Source organism: Orbicella faveolata, unplaced genomic scaffold, assembly GCF_042242905.1.
Source record: "Orbicella faveolata isolate gen_17 unplaced genomic scaffold, um_ofav_v1 contig_13, whole genome shotgun sequence".
Classification (NCBI taxonomy): domain Eukaryota; kingdom Metazoa; phylum Cnidaria; class Anthozoa; order Scleractinia; family Merulinidae; genus Orbicella; species Orbicella faveolata.
The window spans coordinates 14,189,734-14,207,500 of NW_028301540.1; the positions used below are offsets into that span (position 1 = coordinate 14,189,734).

At 40.3% G+C, this 17,767-nt stretch overlaps 1 protein-coding gene across 2 annotated transcripts; it reads right to left on the bottom strand.

Moving 5' to 3' along the window:
• Positions 1-788: 788 nt before the first annotated feature.
• LOC110047043 (neuronal acetylcholine receptor subunit alpha-7-like) lies at positions 789-16,374 on the bottom strand. 2 transcript variants are annotated; one of them, XM_020752775.2, is made up of 6 exons: positions 16,043-16,374; positions 7,813-7,961; positions 4,345-4,389; positions 3,613-3,722; positions 2,728-2,969; positions 789-2,036 (listed from the first exon to the last, which is right to left on the bottom strand). In XM_020752775.2, the coding sequence occupies exons 1-6, from the start codon at positions 16,113-16,115 to the stop codon at positions 1,327-1,329; spliced, it is 1,329 nt and encodes a 442-aa protein (XP_020608434.2). In that variant the 5' UTR covers positions 16,116-16,374; the 3' UTR covers positions 789-1,326. The 2 variants fall into 2 exon arrangements, with proteins under 2 accessions (XP_020608434.2, XP_020608442.2); XM_020752783.2 differs by lacking the exon at positions 16,043-16,374 and adding an exon at positions 13,943-14,152.
• Between the last annotated feature and the right edge of the window lie 1,393 nt (positions 16,375-17,767).

Sequence of the window (17,767 nt, forward strand, 5' to 3'; positions counted from 1 at the left end):
CACCGGTATCGGCAGAGGTCATGGGTTCGAATCCCGTTCAAGCCTGATTTATTTTCACGGTTTTGTATCACAATATTACATCACAATATTATTATATTGGGTATATAACTGCGATGATCAATCATGTCCTCACTTCCTCTTCTGACAGCAAGGAGTAAAATGTCAGATTTAAGCCTCCTGGTAAGATATTTTTCTTAGTGTTAGGCTTGACCTAATGACAAGCGAGGGCCTCCAAGGGTCATTTTCCATTGATTCCTTGAAAATTTTACTGTTTCTCCCTTGTTCCCTATCAAAAAACTCTATTGTTCCCTTAATTTTTTGTCAAAGTTCCTATCTCTTGTTCCCTTGAAACAAAAGATCATGTTCCCTTGTTTTTCAAAACCCCTGGGTGGTCCTTGCAAGTGTCAACTTAAAACAGCAATGAAAATAACCAAACATAATATTTGCGTGAAATAAGTAGGAAAGTTCATTAATTTCCTACAGGCAAAAATGGCCTCCATAGAACGTTGGTTGTAGAATGTTATGTCATACCAAATTGTTCTTAGATAAATTTCAGGAGAATTCACCAAATCTGAAGTCCATAGCCTCAACACGTTTAAGGGAAAAGGGTCCCAGGTTGGTGCGGGACTCAATCACCACCCCCTCCCCCGGTCTGGATAGGGTTAAAGCACTTCCACTAGTCTCCAGTATGGTTTGCTTGACCCAAAACGGTTGTCAAAGTACTGTAGTAGAAAACTGAGGGCATGAAAAGAGTAAAGTCTGTCATAAAATCTCACAAACACGAACACTACAGGGCATTTGACGTCTTTTAATTATTATTATTAATATTTGTGGACATATTTCTTGCGTCTTATAGTGTACATCTTAGCTACGGTTTTTTATGGGTCTTTTATGTGCGTAGTATTTCAGGAATCTTTTAAGATTCCTGAAATACTACGCACATAAAAGAGGTTAGAACCTCTTTACTGGAAAGATTGGGCTCAAGCCTGGGTCATGTTAAATAGGAACTGGTGTCTTAACGCGAAAAAATGATACATTAAATTGTCATGCAGTGATTGAAATCTCATTCAAATGGTTACGGCGTGTCTTCACCGCCGTGAACTTTTCCTTCGCACTCCCAGTCAAAACAGTTTATGATCTGTGAAAAGTAAGGAAAATCATAACTTATCGGTTATGGTATTTTTTTCCCTGTGCGGTCGACCTACACAAAGGCAAAGACAAAAACAAAAACAAATCTGAACGCTATAATCAGATCTTGACGTGTTAAGGCAAATTCGAATTATGTGAAACGGGTAACTGTTAGGAAAACGGCAATCAAATGTTCTGTCATGTGTAGGTGACGGCATACGCAATACACGAGGCAATAACGAAGAGCACAAAAAAGACTTGATCTATTTTTCTGGCCACCCTTCGCCACGTGAATTCATGATCTTGAGGATGTTCTTCTTCTCTTTCAAACAAAGCTGGACTTTCTCTATTGGACTCTGTCATCTCGATGCCAGCCATTGTCGCAGTGGATTTTACCATGCCTTGAGCGCCATTAGGTTGCGATGCACGAATCCGTTTGACGCTTTTGCGTTTCTTTGAGCTTAAGAAGTCACAGAGCTTTTCAATCCAGTCTGGGGGAGTTCCGTCTTTGAAGTAAACCCTCACGACGAAAATATTGGCAAAGAGAACTAAGGCTATAATGATCATAGTAACTTGTAGGTTTACGCCAAGGATTGGTACGCTGTCTGACGTCACTGGAAGAAAGGACGGGATGACAAGAAGAAACACTGTCATGGCGAGCAGAATAGTTGTGACAAAGCCAATGCGTTCCCCGCTGTCAACGTGGATGAGGAAACTACTGAGAGCGACTACTGTCAGTGTAACGGAGGGAATGGCCAGATAGAACATATAGTACAGTGACTTGCGTTTCATTTCCAGAGTGTATACCACCTCGCTGAAGTTAAATGGGCAGCAGTCACCATGGTCAGTTTCCGAAATTTTGGAAGTGATGTTTACTATGTCCCAGTCTCCGCTTCGAACAAAACGAGCTGAAAGAAAAATTTGCATAGTTAGTCTGTGGCTGCCAAGAATATTCATCCTTCGCCACCACCTGTGCGGTCGTAACCTAGAGGAAGCCAAAACCTTAAGAGGCATCATTTGACTCCTCCCATATGAGTATTTACAATACAGTTCGATTACTTAGCATACAGTAAAAACCTGAACGTAAGAGCCAACATTTTTTTAAAGTCTGGCAAAATAGGTTCTTATATTTTGGGGTAGTAACTATTGGCAATTTAGTCGCTGATTAGCAGAAAAAAACTTTGGTTTGGTCTTTAAATATACAGTACTTATTGACAACAAGATCATGGTAAGTTCAACACAACCGATTACAGAATGTATATGAAGTGTTGTCTCTGTAATATTGATACAATGAAGAGGCCCTAAGCGATATTGGATGTGGTATGTTTGGGCTTGGTCTGTGAAATTGTATCATAAGTCAAGATTGTAAGAAAGACTGAGTAAATTCAGTGAAAGTAACGATCTAGACAGAGAGAGAGAGAGAGACCGCAAAACAGACCTTCGCAACCTAACAAGATTAAAGGGACACGAAACAGTAAAAAGGCAATTGGAAACGAGCTTAGATTTAAAATCGCAAAATAGAAGAAAGTAAAAAGGTACATTCAACAATTAACCACGTTTCTCTATTGCTTCGGTGCAATATAACGATTAATTCCTTACTTGCAAAGTCGCCGCCTTTTTTATCCCTGAACAATTTGATTTTCATTAGGTTCTCTCCATAAGTGTACGAACCAAATGCGAGTTCACATGTTTGATTGTCAAACGGCCACTCCCGGATTTCCATTTTGCAATTTACTTTAAATGTGGCTGGTCCGCTCCAAACACACTTCCCTTTACTATCCACTGCGACGTCGGTCACAAACTTGCTTAGTCCTCCTGCTAAGTTGATTTCATCGTCGCCACTGAAAAATTATCAAGAATGTATGCTAAATTTATTTACATCGAATTAATTTAAGCTCGTGTATCGTTTAAAAGCAAGATGCATTTTAAGAGCTTTTGGCCCTTGTGCAAGATTTCGTTTGCTGTCAAACTAGTGCGACTACTGCGCAAAGAGAGAAAGCATGAGATCATGATTTCCTTCAAGAGAAGTTTATATTCATGATAGCTTAAATAAAAGATAGTTTCTGTCGTAGATTCGATAGCAGACCACTTCCGGAACAGTTATAAACTGGTAAATAAATTACAATATTCACACAGGATGTCACATCAGCCTTAGCTGGCTTTCATGCGGGTCCTCTATCCTGATCGAATTTGAATTTGGAATGTCAGTTTTTGAAGAGGAAAAAAGCGGAGAACCCGGAGAAAAACTCTCGGAGCAAGGCGAGAACCAACAACAAACTCAACCCACATTTGGCACCAGGTCGGTATCGAACCGGGACCACATTGGTGGGAGGCGAGCGCTCTCACCACTGTGCCATCCCTGTTCGAGTAATCGGTCTCGAGTTATTGACCTGATCCGGACCAGTTTCGGGCAGGAACCATTCGGAAATGGTCTGGTGTGAGCATAACCTTAAAACGTCTCCACCTTCAGTGGCATATTCTCACTTGTTAAAGAGGGCTATATCCGGGACCCATATCTCCTCCGGAGCGAAATGGACACGCTGTACGTCACCATAGTTACTAGGGTTCCAGGTCAAGAATTCGTTTGTCCAATCCTGTGAGTGAAAAGATAACAGCCAAACATGACCCTGACAAGCTCAAAATTCCAAATCCTAAATTCAAATTTCTATATTCCAAATTCCAGGTTCCAAATTTCATAAATTTCACATACCAATTGTAGGTCAATTTCTATTCTCAGTCTACTTATTGATATTTCTATATACAATTCTTATACTATGGTCTTCGAGGGTGGACAGGTTAATTAGGAAGGTAGATGTATGATAAAGGTAACTACTAGGCTTTCTAATGTTCCTTTTGAGTTGTGAAACCGTTTCGGTTTCGTTTTCGGTCTTAGTTACATCCGGTTTGTGTTGTATCCCGTGACATTTCCCCAGGGTATCGGACATGTTTGAGATTTGTAACTTTCGCAGTCTGTTGTACATCCGAACAGTTTTTTTTTAACACGCTTTAATTGGCAAGTCATACAGTGAAAGTTAGTGCTTGAAAATTGCACGTGAGTGAAGTTTAGTGTTTTGAATTGCACGTGAGTGTGAAAAAGAACTGTTGCAAATATACATATAAAAAAAAAAAACAAAAACACAAATCCTACGATGAAAAAAAATTAAAAAGTTAAATTAAAGAGTCTTTATATGAGAAAACATGTGAATATGAGCTGACCTGTATAACCCAAGTGTCCAGTACTATAACTTGTTCTTGATTGTCCTGTAAGGAAATGAAAAGATCAATAAATTATGTAAATCTATCACGACTTTACTTCGATGTATACCCCGGTAAAAGATAGACTCAATGGCCAAATGGTTTGGGCGCTAGACTCCCAAACGACAGATCCGGTTTCGAGTCCGGGTTGGAGTCTCTGCACTGGGCTTTTAGACAAACCATTACTTTTCACAGTGTCTCTCTCTTCCCAGGTGTATAGATACCGACGAATTTAAGCCTGGAGGTAACCTTGGGATGCGTCGGCAGCCCATCTGGGGTAAATTAGAAAAGCTAGTCGCTCAATTCTTAAGGAACCACGGGATAAGCTTGGGAGGTGTGGGAGTAATTAGAACGACGCAGAATTTACCTACACCACGTTAACGAGATAAAACCAGCCGTAACGGGACATCCCATGAGCCGTAATGGGACATCCCATGAGATGAAGTTAAGCGTATTCAGTTTGGAGAACGCGAAGGACGACGACTAATTGTAAGTGATGTCTTTTGGAATTGAATTCTATCATTTTATATTTAGCTTAGCAAGCTTTTAAAAACAGATCTGAATGATTGGAAAATTCGAAGGTTAAAGTATGGATTCATTTTTAACTATAGGCATCGTCAGCACCTTTACCGTCGCCATGGCTTAAGGTGGCTCGTACCAGTTTTCAGGTTTTTGACTGCTCATAACTTTGTAAGAATAGAACAAAATGGCAGACCAGGGCCACTGTAATATTTTTGTAGGTTTGGATTATATAAATTATACTTCACCTAAAACAGCTGTTATTTTGTCGTCGGCAGTTACCATGACAACATTTCAAAAGAATTTTCCAGACCTGTGTCACAGTGATATGTGTATCCCCGTGATATGTGTATCCCCGCACACATATCACTAGTGATATGTGTATCCCCCGTGGGGATACACAAAACACTGATACGCGCCTGGGCATTCAACGAACAAAATGGCGACTCGGTTGCGAGGTTCCGACGAGCGCTGTAAAGAGTAGAAGAAACCAAAAATGAATTCGCGCCCAACAGAGCAGATTCGGATTTCTTGAGTTTCGTTGAGTTCCAACCGACTCGATTGTATATCTGACTAAAACTTCGAACAGCGGATACGCATATCACTAATTATTTCATGGCGCAGTGATCTCAGTGTGTATCCCCTAAACACAGCCGTTAGATTGGCTATCTACCTGATCGAAGAAAATGGCCAATTATTGCCGAAACGTGCTGGCTGCTTACTCGCTACGACGTTTATACCCAGGTTGAGGTTTGCGGAGTTTGCAACTCGAGTGTCTAAATATCTAAACTGAAATCGCGTGCAGGGGATACACATATCACTAATTATTTCATGGCGCAGTGATATGTGTATCCCCAGAAACACAACTGTTATAATACAGCGCATCAACCTTGTCAAAACTGCAGGCAATATTAGCACCCGACGTTTTTACAAGGCTTGGGTTCACTGAAGTTTGAAACTCGATAATTCCACTAAAAACGCGTGCACACGTGCACGGGATAATAAGGGATACACATATCACTGATTATTTCATGAACTAGTGATATGTGTATCCCCATGGACACAGCTGTTATATTGGTTTTCTACCCAAGAAGAAAAATGCCCATAACATTTGCATTTTCAAAACTGGCTTGCTAGAAATATTTACACCCGGCATTTATTCATAGCTTGGGATTTCTGGAGTTTCACTGACCTCGGTTGTACACCGTCGCCGACCGCATGCAGGGGATACACATATCACTAATTATTACATGGCGCAGTGATATGTGTATCCCCTGAAGACAGCTGTAATCTAGGCTAACCGAAGAATAAACGTCGAATATTATGAAACGTGCTAGCAATATTCGCAGTATAGCAATGTATACAGCTTGAGACTTAACATATCTTACAAAAAGTCGAACTGAAAAGCGGGTGCCGGGGATACACGAGTGCCACTAATCATTTTATGGCGATCGGGTCGAAGCCGTGATATGTGTTTCACTCCACGAATAATTCAGATGCAAACAAGGCGATGAACAGTGGAGAATATGCGTTACTCGAGGGGCGAGAATGCACCGCGCAATTAATATCGTCCTAGAAATCCGGTGCCGTGAAACTCAAATTGAAATATATCTAGATCCATTTGGTGTTCAACTTTAAATTCATTATAACCTGCTCGCAGAAAACCAGTTAGGATCAAGAACACAATTCCAGCAGCAGATACGTAAACTTTTTCAACTACAAAAATTGAGATTTGTGTTTTAAGCCTGTTTGGGTTAGTCGTTCGTCCAGTAAGCGACCGGACGACGAGAGCGCTTTCAAGGAGGATATTGCTTTTTAAAGTAAAGGGGAGGGGGGTGGGGGATACACATATCACTGGTCGCCATTTTGGAGGGGATACACATATCACTAGTGATATGTGTGCGGGGATACACATATCACGGGGATACACATATCACTGTGACACCTGATTTTTCGCTTATGTCACTAAAAACTAAAAAATTAATCCGGTGACCCCGAGTTTTTTTAATCAATAGCTTTTGGCATCTGAAAATGAAAATGCACAACAATTTTAAAGCAATTTTACGAAGCCGATTTCTTGTAAACTTGGAAAAACGACAATTTGCACAAAGCACAAATTTCCTTCCGTAGAATTTTTTAAATTTTTTTTTTCTGGCGTTTCCTCTCAATAATAATATTGTATTAAAAAAAAAAAATGTTTTCATGTAAAAACCTTCGTGAGTTCCGTTATTCCCACGCGCGTAGACACGCAATCAAAAATCCAGACTTAATAAGATCAGCAGTTGCTCATGAGCTGTTTTGACTACCGCTGACTGTTTTGTGTGCCCGCGTGGGCTAGCGGGCTCCGAACAGGCGTTTTGTTTTGTTTGCTGCTAAAACATCATTTACAGACCTTTACAGTTGTAGTTGTCGTTAAAAACAACCTCCTGGGTTTACTCTGTAGGATTTTTACATAAATTCTGGGTAGATTTGCTATGTTCTGCGAGTCCTTTATACGCCCCCGGTGGCTCCCGATCGAACGAGTTGCCTTTGACATTTGGGAAACATTGAATTCCCGAAACAATTTTTCTTAAATACACAGAATTGACTTAAGTTGTGCTAGCAGGTAAAGCCTCCTTTATATGCGAATTTCGTCTCCAACACTACAAAAGTGACCTTGCACGAAAAAAGCCGAGCGCCGCCATATTTGTTTGGTTTTTCGGGTTTTTAAAAATCTCGCGCCTCTATCGTGTGTGTTACTTACGCGTAACGTACGATGGGGATCTAGTCCCCGCGCGAGAAAACTGGCACCAGCCACCTTAAACTCCCAATTATTATACCTCTTATAAAATCTCGAGAATGCGCAATACGGACTGTAAATCATCTTTGAGATAGGAAGAAACAGCCAAAAAAGCAAAAAGACTTTCGTACCACTTTGACAAGCCTACTGACTCTCAACGCAAACGACACCTCCGCAACTTTTTTGCCTTTGAGAACTGGTCGGACCTTTCTGTCATAATTATCGAGGAGGTCTGCTCGAATATGGTGTTCCCATGAGGTGTTTGTTGAACCTGAAGAACCTAAAAAGAGAACAGAAACAGGTCGGTTAAACACGCAAAGAGAAACCAGAGACATCACTTTTACTGGTGTGATTTTTACTTGGTCATGACTTTACCCTACCACCAACGTTTCAAACTGCAGCACTGTCCGTCTTGGGGAGAAGTTCGTAGCCAATAGACCGTGTGGCGGTTTTGATTGACATTTTATATTTGGCTAAGTAGGGAAAATCTATAGCTCTGGCGGGAAAAAAAGCGCCTTAAATCGTGACTGCATGGTCGCGATGGAGTGGCAACCTGAAGGGAAGAGAAAAGTGGGACGACCTAAAACCACATGGAGAAGGACGGTGGAAAAAGAATCCAGGCAAAAGAGATGGTCCAGCTGGGCGGAGGTCAGGGACGCAGCGCAAGACAGGGCTAGTTGGCAAGAGACAGTTACAGCCTTATGCGCCTCATGGCGTGAAGAGAAATGACTAACTAAAATGGGCAAAACGGCCAAGTTAGTAGTGACATCTTGCAGAAGAACTACATTCTTTTGACAAATCGGTTATTTGATACGCGTTTGTATGCTTGGGAGAGCACAAACTTACTACCCAACATACCACATACCGGCGTCTGAAAATTTCTGACTCTGCGAAGGGAAAACTTTAATTACGCTTTTATCGGCTAAGTCCCACAAACCTGGATATTTCACTAATTTTGAGGCGCTCTTTTAATTTGTGGAGGCGCGGTGATCTCGTGGTTAGTGCACTGGACTCCGTATCGAGCGGTCCGGGCTCGAGCACTGGCCGGGGACACTGTGCTGTGTTCTAAGGCAAGACACTTAACTCTCACAGTGCCTCTCTCCACCCACCAGCAAATTTAATGCTGGGAGAAACCCTGCATCCCACCAGGGGGGAGGGGAAATATTCCTTGTCGCTTCACGCTACAGAAACCAGGATAAGCTCCAGCGGATGGGCCACTTGGCTCGTATGCGAACTTTACCCTTTTTTACCTTTTTCATTAGGGAAGCGCGTTTGGTTAACGGTTAGTGTGCTGGATCGACCTGTCCAAGTTACAACCCTGGCTGGGGTACTCTAAAAATATCCTCTTCCTCCGAGTGTATAAATGAGTATCAGCAAATTAAATGTTGGAGCTCGACGTAACCCACTCTTGGTCTACCATCCCATCCAGGGGGGAGTAGAAATACTTCTCGTATCTTCGACAGAAAGGAAAAAAGCTAGTGAAATTTACGATAGGAAATTACAAACTAAGGATTGAAACTGGTAGATATGATCAAATTCCACAGGTTAACAGACTCTGCCCTATTCGTGAATTTGGTCAAATTGAAGATGCGTCTCACTTTCCTGTGTATTGCAATTACTCTATTCTAAGATTTGAATTTTATACTGAAAAATGGAAAATATCGTCCCGAATTTTAAGCAATTACGTCCGCTACAAGCCATCAGCGAACTTATGACCTCTACAAATCATTAAGTTAATTATTCAGTTAGTAAAATTCATTTCATCTTGCTTTGCTCTACAAAATATTCATATTTCAAAACCAACCGATGTAATTTGAATGGTTGCTATATCATGTACTATTTGTTCACAATAATCATTACTGTTTTAGTTTTAATTTGTAAAAGCTTTTGCAACACTGTATGTATTTATGGTCATAGAAATAAAGCTAGCAGTTTGTTGTTGTTATCTTCATTCCACGGATCTTGTTGGACAACTACGCTCAAACTCAGAATTTACATCGAGTAAAATAAACAGATTTTCGCAGCACGGCTAATACAATAAAAGTAGAATAAACCGTATATATTAACAGTGTATTTCCCTCTTAAACAAATACACACCTTAAAATCTGCCTCATCTTTGGACACAAAATTCCCAGGGAGTATGGAATCAAACCCAATATTAATCGAACTAAATGCAAAGATTGACTGATCGAACACAATTTTTTTACGATCAATTTCTGAACCCAATTGAGAGGAATCCTTGAATATAATGGCGTACGGGCAATTTTTTCCAGGCTAGGGGGGAAGGTGAATCACTTTCCCAAAAAAATTTCGCAAGTTGCCCAAATTTCTACCAAACAATCGAACACAAACGAGGATTCACTAACGTTGGCCTGCACATGCAGTGAAAATAATCTTACATTTCAATCCACAGTGAAATTATTCTTGTATGTGAATCTATCATATCAATCACGTTAAAAGAAATAACTGTCTCTGCCATTGCCATGGTCGGAAAAAAAAACAATAATACGATCCACGTCATTGTTTAGTACAGACTTGGCATATTCCTTTCAATGTTAATCAGTGCGATGTTACTGACACGCTGTTGCCCCATATGTTGTTGCGGAGGTAGCTTTTCATTCTCCGCAACGCACTGAATGATTCGCGCTCTGCAGAACACGATTCGCAGGTATCACTACAAGAATATTCTCACCACATTGGAAAACTCTGGCAACATATCAAATAGTTCGTTCTCGTCATGTCTCATTCATTGTCCGCAGTATTTCTGAAACAGTCATGGAGTGGAACCCGCGCTCACGAAAAAAACTCAGGTACAATTTCCGCTCGGCCGCTTCCAGAATCTCGCCATCGATTTCGTAAAATTCAACGATGCGGGGGAAGCTTTCTTCATCAGGCGTCTCCCTGTGACACTTATCTTCCAAAGCACAGAGTATTTCCTGGTCGTGTCTACTGTACCTGACCTCAAGCTCTAACAGCACCTTGTCTAGGGACGCATGGTAAGTGTTGCTTTAAAATGTTTACAAGTAGGCATTGAGAATGAATTTCTCTTGTTGCCCAAAAAGACTGACTTGCCCAAATTTTGGTAGCGGCTGCATCCCCCCAGCTCCCCCGGCCCGTACGGCTATGTTCGACTTAGTTCGATTTTGTAAGGAAATTGACCGTTAGAGACCAAAATTTCAAAGGCATTTACACAGAAATTCCGGAAATATCGGTCAGAAAGTAAATGGTAAGACAATTTTGCCTCGACCGACCGGAAAATATTCAAAATAAACGCAGCGTCTTAAAACTGGGTAGTCCAAGATTTCCAGCGAAATATCCGAATGAAAAATGTGCTTATCATTTGCAATTGTATTGGTAATATGCGAAAACCGTTCGAATTCACGAACTGATTTCTGCGTGTTAATTAGTAAACAACCATAGTCTTCTGGTCGGTGCAAGTGAAGGCTATGGCGATCGCATCAGTTAGGACTTGTTAGTACGCTGGACAAAACTGTTCTGGATCGATGTTTTACGACAAAAAATCAAAACAAGCAAAACGATGCAAATAATTTTTGATTGTCTTAAACCTTATTAAATTCCACACATGGAAACTTATTTTCATATAGATCACGCAAGGAAGACTTGCGTTACAGCGTATCTAAATCTGCGTACTGAATCACAAAACTACGGAAAATTGCGCGATTTCTGGGCAAAAAAAGCAGTTGTGGTTTACATCAACATCGTAGTGTTAGACCAATATTGTTGTGCGAAGAACATCGTTACGTGTTTATGGATGTTTTTTTTCCCATGAATTCGACGAGATGGCATGAGGAAGGAGCGATAATCCATCTAAACAACACCATAATCCTGTGATATATCAGCGGTTTAGAGAATCGAAGATTCAAGTTGTGATGCTGCCACTGAAGAGCCACAACAAGCCACAAAGCAAACCAAACAAAGTTATTCCAAGCTGTTATGAGAGAAAATGGCAAGCTCCTGGTAGATGAGCCCAGAAAAAGGTCTGGAAACTTTCCTAAAAGCACAAATACCAGTGTCGAAAGTTCTCAGCCGACTGCGCTTTAACACAGCAATATCGTGTGCATTTGTGGCTTGTACGAAGCGCGAGCTAAAGGCAGCCATCTTCAAACCATACGGAAGACCGATTCGTGGCAAGAACAGTATGAAGATTTCGATAAAGATCAGTTTCTGACGATAGTATCGTATTTCAGCGACCAAATAAGTTGTAAGTCTTTCTCATGGTTACTTGTCAAAATCTTGACAAAAAAATCCACCAGCACGTCAAGAGTTTCTTCGCAAAAGAACACTCCAAATGTGACTCTTCTTTAACGGAAATGACGGGATTTTGTGACTCAGTTACCAAATTTGGACAAGGTATAATGCAAGCTTTTTCTTGCGTGATCCATATAAAAGTAAGTTTCCATGTGTGGAACTTAGTAAGGTTTAAGACAATCACAAAGTTTTTTGTGTCACTTTGTTTGTTTTAATTTTTGTGTGTGTAAAACGTCGATCCAGAACAGTTTTGTCCAGCGTGCTATTGAAACACATATAGCTCAGAGCAAGTAGAATGACTGATGCTCTTATTTAACGGAAAACTAATATCAAAAGGATTTACACAATGAAATGTACAATTAAGTATTGAACTTGGAATTTCTCTATTTGTTTTTCTCCGCACACCAGCACGAATTTAATATCTACTCCCATCCCATTGGTTCATGAACAATGGGATATTATTGGTGCAAGGCGTATAAGAACATATATTGCAACAATACAACAGGAATTAATATATGAGAAATACGACTATTCTCATAGCGTTTTTGCGAGTGACCGCGAAACTTTTGAGGGAACATTTCCCGCAAGATTCATCAGTTCGCTTACGAATTTTCTTTGAAACAATAGTATCGCATGGGCTAGCGATTAGAACTAGGACATGCGTTGATCCGTGAAACCAACTCTGTATTAAAGGTCCGAGATGTAAAGTTACATTTGAGCTAATTTTGTCGACGCCGCTCAGTTAAACCTTAGTGACCTTTACGGGTTTTGAAAATAGACAAAACAACGTTACACACAGCAACTTCTTTCAAACCACAGATTAATGTACAGTACTATGGTTGTGATTGACCGCGAGTGGTTGCGAGGGACCGCGAAAATTTTGAGGGAACATTTCCCGCAAGATTCATCAGTTCGCTTACGAATTTTCCTTAAAACAATAGTATCGCATGGGCTAGCGATTAGAACTAGGACATGCGTTGATCCGTGAAACCAACTCTGTATTAAAGGTCCGAGATGTAAAGTTACATTTGAGCTAATTTTGTCGACGCCGCTCAGTTAAACCTTAGTGACCTTTACGGGTTATGAAAATAGACCAAAACAACGTTACACACAGCAGCTTCTTTCAAACCACAGATTAATGTACAGTACTATGGTTGTTCGTATAGAAAACAAAGAAACGACACAAGCGTCTCGAAAGTCAAAATTCTTTCACAAAATCTGATCAGTTTAATATTTAATCTAATAATTCAAGTGTAGATTTGGAAGAGATCTAGAATGCTGAATCAATTTGAATTTAAGGAAGGTAAATCCGTACTTTTTAGGACCCGTTCAATTCGATATCCGACCGAACATTTGAAGTTTTGGTTCTGAATGTCATCCAAAATTACTATGTAACATGCAAGGTTCTGAGTGTACTGAGTTATTATAATTCACAATACTCCAGGTTCAAGTGCACAAAACGAACCTTGGAGTTGTCAAGAGTTGATTTAGAGAGAGAACAAAGCGGCAAGCAAACAAACTTTCTAACTTCACGTGCAAGGTCAATATTCGTCGCTGTTCGTGCGCAGCATTAAACGATAGCACGTAAACTGAGCGGCCGTTTAACGTCATGCAGAGAAGTTCAGTGAGAACAAGGCGGTTACAAACTAATTGATCAATAAGAAAGGGTAGTTTATACCGAGATGGAGCTGCTGAGTTAAGATGGCAAAGCCTCAGCTTGTGAACACAAAATGGTTACTCACCCTCATAAACCACAGTAAAGTCAGTCAAGACAAGTCAGTACAACCGAATAAATACAGAGTTCAAAGGTATAGCTAGCGAATCTTGATTACACCGGCGCACGTGGTGATCGTTCCTTGCAAAACCTATACTGAACCTATTTGGCTAATTGAAAACCCATATGTTTTGGCTAAATAACCCAACACATGTTTTGAACCCAAACATAACTATAAATTAAATGCCTCTATGAGAGGCACGCAATAACGCACTGACCTTCAAGCAAAGAGAGTATTTTGACGCATATCAGCCCTGCTGTGATCAATTTCATCACGAAACTCTTCGATGCACTTCGGAAAGTTTCCCCCCTTGCTTAAAACAGGAGTCTTCTTACAGAAATGATAGCGGAGTCTGTTCGACCCCTGTGTATGTCTTGAACGATACCGCAAGCAACACAAAATAAATATCAGAAACACGCATGTTATTTAAGCTTAACTACTACGCTGACGTCATGTTTACAAAGCATAATGTATAATGAGTCACGCTCCGTTCTGCATGCACGGCCAATCAATATCACGGTCACTAAGCAACGCGTTTTGAGAGAAAACGTTTTAATTTCGAGTGTTGTAATCGTTTAGGTTGTTAAATAACTTTTCTGTATTGATGTTACAGTCTGTTGACTCTTTGTTTCTAAAAGTGATCCTTGACGACAAGACGGAGGCTTTATTTTACTTATAAAGTCCAGGTCCAAGTGATTCACATGAAGTTGATAATTAGATTCTCTGCTCGATATATTCATGTACAGCCTTTGAAAATTAACTTTATTGATGACAAGACAAGATACAAAACGGAGCTAATTACCAGTAAATAATTTATTAATTATTTATGCTACTAAAAGCTGCACATCAATGCTGTTGATTCCAATTTCTTGCCATGGTATTTAATTTAGCCTGTGTAAATTTCGCGAGGTTTTAATTTCGCAATTTTTTTTTACTATCGCGAAAATCGCGCAACTGTAAAGGTGCGAAATTAAGCATGAATAAGTTCGGTGCTTTTGCAATGTGGCACGTCTCACTTGTACGTGATTAATAAGGATTGCCGAGTTACGTAATGAACATATGAAAGGCATGCAGTGCAGCTGTACTACGAAGCTTTCATACTAATGGAGGTTTCAATATCCCTCAAATGGAGTAATTATAAAGATTGTATGGTAACGTCAAACAGCTTATAAAGATGACTGTAAAATGTCGAAGCTTTTTTATGCTGCACACTCGATCGAGGTCTCCTGCGGTCAAAACTTATTTTAATTCATTTTATACTGAGGAAACAAAAGAGGATATTTGGTTTCCTCGACAGCAATTTGGCCAATAATAGCATCTCACATATGTTAGTCACGATAACATTGGGTCAAAATTCAGTTCTTGCAAATAGAGAAAGCTCAAGATAGTTACAGTTATTCTGTTGTTTAAATGATGGCACCTTTGTAGAATGTTTCCTAACTTTAGCCATACTTCGTTTAAGGTCAGTGAATGGCGCCGACAATGTAAATCATCGAGGACTTCACTGAGGCATGTTTCAATCTTTTTGTCATCCCTCGAGTTGCGTCGCTGTCAATCACGTCTACTAGGCAACCTCGGAAGCTGACACTGGGAACAAAGTTGCTCTACAATGTACGTACGTACGTTCCACTCCGTTGGTAATGTAACAAATATAAGAGAAACATATGTTACCGCATAGTGAAAAACTGTGATCGAGGTCTTGAAAATGCGGCAGCATTTTCAAGCCCGAAGTCACAGAGTTTCACTATACGGTCCGCGACCCTAAGCTGGCCAATAACATGTTTATCTTTCTTTCCTGCGATAAACTGGCTTACAAGTGGGTTTGTTTACGCAACTTTGTCGTTGAATCGGCTTACGCGCCGTCTACAAACCATTCGTAAAAAATCTAACAAGAGAACGAGCGAGTAACTCAGATACTTAACCAAGAAAAATGTATTAAAAAACAGATTTATTTCGAACTTCTTTATGTTAGTTGCATTTAGTTCACCGGTTAAGTTCAACATTTAAGTTCTCCAAAAGCGTTTTTCCGGTGTGAAATTTCGGGCAAAGTTTGAAGTTGTACTAATCACTCGAAATCAGACTTTTCTACCGTTAATTGAGTAGCAGACAGCGAGGAAATTCGTAAAGTGTACTCCACAGAAATTCTCTCAAATACAGTAACGATCAGAGAGGTAAACTCGACTGAAATTGACTCATTTTTTACTTAAAATTGTACAGAGAGAGACAGACAGCTTTACGGCGGCGCCATTACAGCGTCGAGCTACAAACAGCCAAACAAACTCTCACAAGTTCAAAAAACTCAATTGAATCTACTTACAGTGACTTTCCTTGCGATTTAGAGGTGATAGAGATAAACTTGCGTTGATTAATCGTCTATGGAAGTGTAACATGGGCGAAAGTTTGACGATTACCGCTAATTCGTTCAACGCGACGGATTCCGCCCGCTGTGGCTGTCCGGATGAGAAAATTCTGCCCGCTCCAGGACCCAATAAGATTGCAGGATTTGTTGAATTCCGCCCGCACACGAGCTGAGAAAAAGATAAAACCACAATAATGAATGGCGAAATGGAAGTTCCTTAAAAAGACTGTAAATTTGCCTGTACAGTACAGGAATAACTTTTAAATCACTGTTTTGTGCGTAACTGTTCTTAAATCTGATCTGCTCGAGTCTATGGTAGAGAAGAGTTATCCGATGCCGACTTCATGTTAGGATTACGATTTGTCCATCTGACACAGACAATTCGTCTGGATATATTCAATGTTTAGATTACTTATGGGGGAAATTCGTCCTCGTCTTTTTGTTCTGTCACCACGTTTTCAGCATCGAGAATTTTTAAGTCTATTTATCCTTCGCAGACATACAATTCTCCATCTCAGCCTCTATTCTCGTCCCTATCACTGTTCAAATAGTACATCCTCGATATATCCAAGCGCTTCCGGCTGCCCAAAATCAAACATATTCTCAGCTTCCTATAAATTCCCACGAGTGACTTGATACAAAGAAATAAAGAGCAATATAGAAATTTGGCAGAAACCTCGGTGTCGTGTAAGAATTTTGATATATCGAACGTGGCCTTTTCACAGAATTATTTCGACAGATCGACCTCGGGCCAGTTCACTAGATTGTTATCACCCCGTCATGCCACTATCGAAATCGTGCCAGCACCGGCTCGGGGCATTTTCATTGCGAACCCTCTGTTCTCAGTTCCAGTTATTTAATTGTAAACACTTCTTTCGAACCAGCTGGTAAATAACAAAATTCGAGATGTACTGGCCATGGAATGAACTGAGACAGGTTGGCTTGAGGCCGCTTTTTGGGACATTGCACGCGCTGCTGAGTTGAAACAAATGCCGGAATAATCAGTTGAAGAATATGGAATCCTAGGAGTAATTTCTCTTTATGACTATAAACCTGTTCGAGATGTTGACCTGATTTATCTTCAAAGAACGTTTCGATTCTGTTTTTGCTATGGTAAGTATCGACTCGTGTAAAGTACATAAATAGGATAATTGTAAAGTCCGCTCTATAGTTTTATGATTCAATTATTACTAGTCGTAACGCCTAACGGAAAATTTTCCTTAACAATGTTAAGTCATCGTCAGAATGCAGAATTGTGCGTATAATGTTGTACCCAGCTATTTTAAATCGAAGTTACAGCTTCCCCTTAATTGACGATGACGTAAGGTGTTCAACACTGAGCGCGTCTCAACTCATTCTTGTCCATGTTTCTCTTTCCGCAGGCAGTTAATCCTCGCCAGTAATAAACGTAAATAGACAAGGGGACTATTTCAGTCAAACCCAAGAACTACAGCATTTGTTACCGTGATTTAGATCGATACGGACCGTAATATGAAATTTCAAGGAAACAGGCCTCGCACCTTGTGACTCCAATTCGAGCTCTGATTGGACAAGTGCTTGTTCTTGTACGCGCATGGGAGTATTTCAAAATTAGACGTCTCAGTTTTCAGTCAAATCTTATCCATTTGACGAGTCATGTTTAGACCACGAACATTCCTTTCATTGCCTCAAAGATCGGGATTT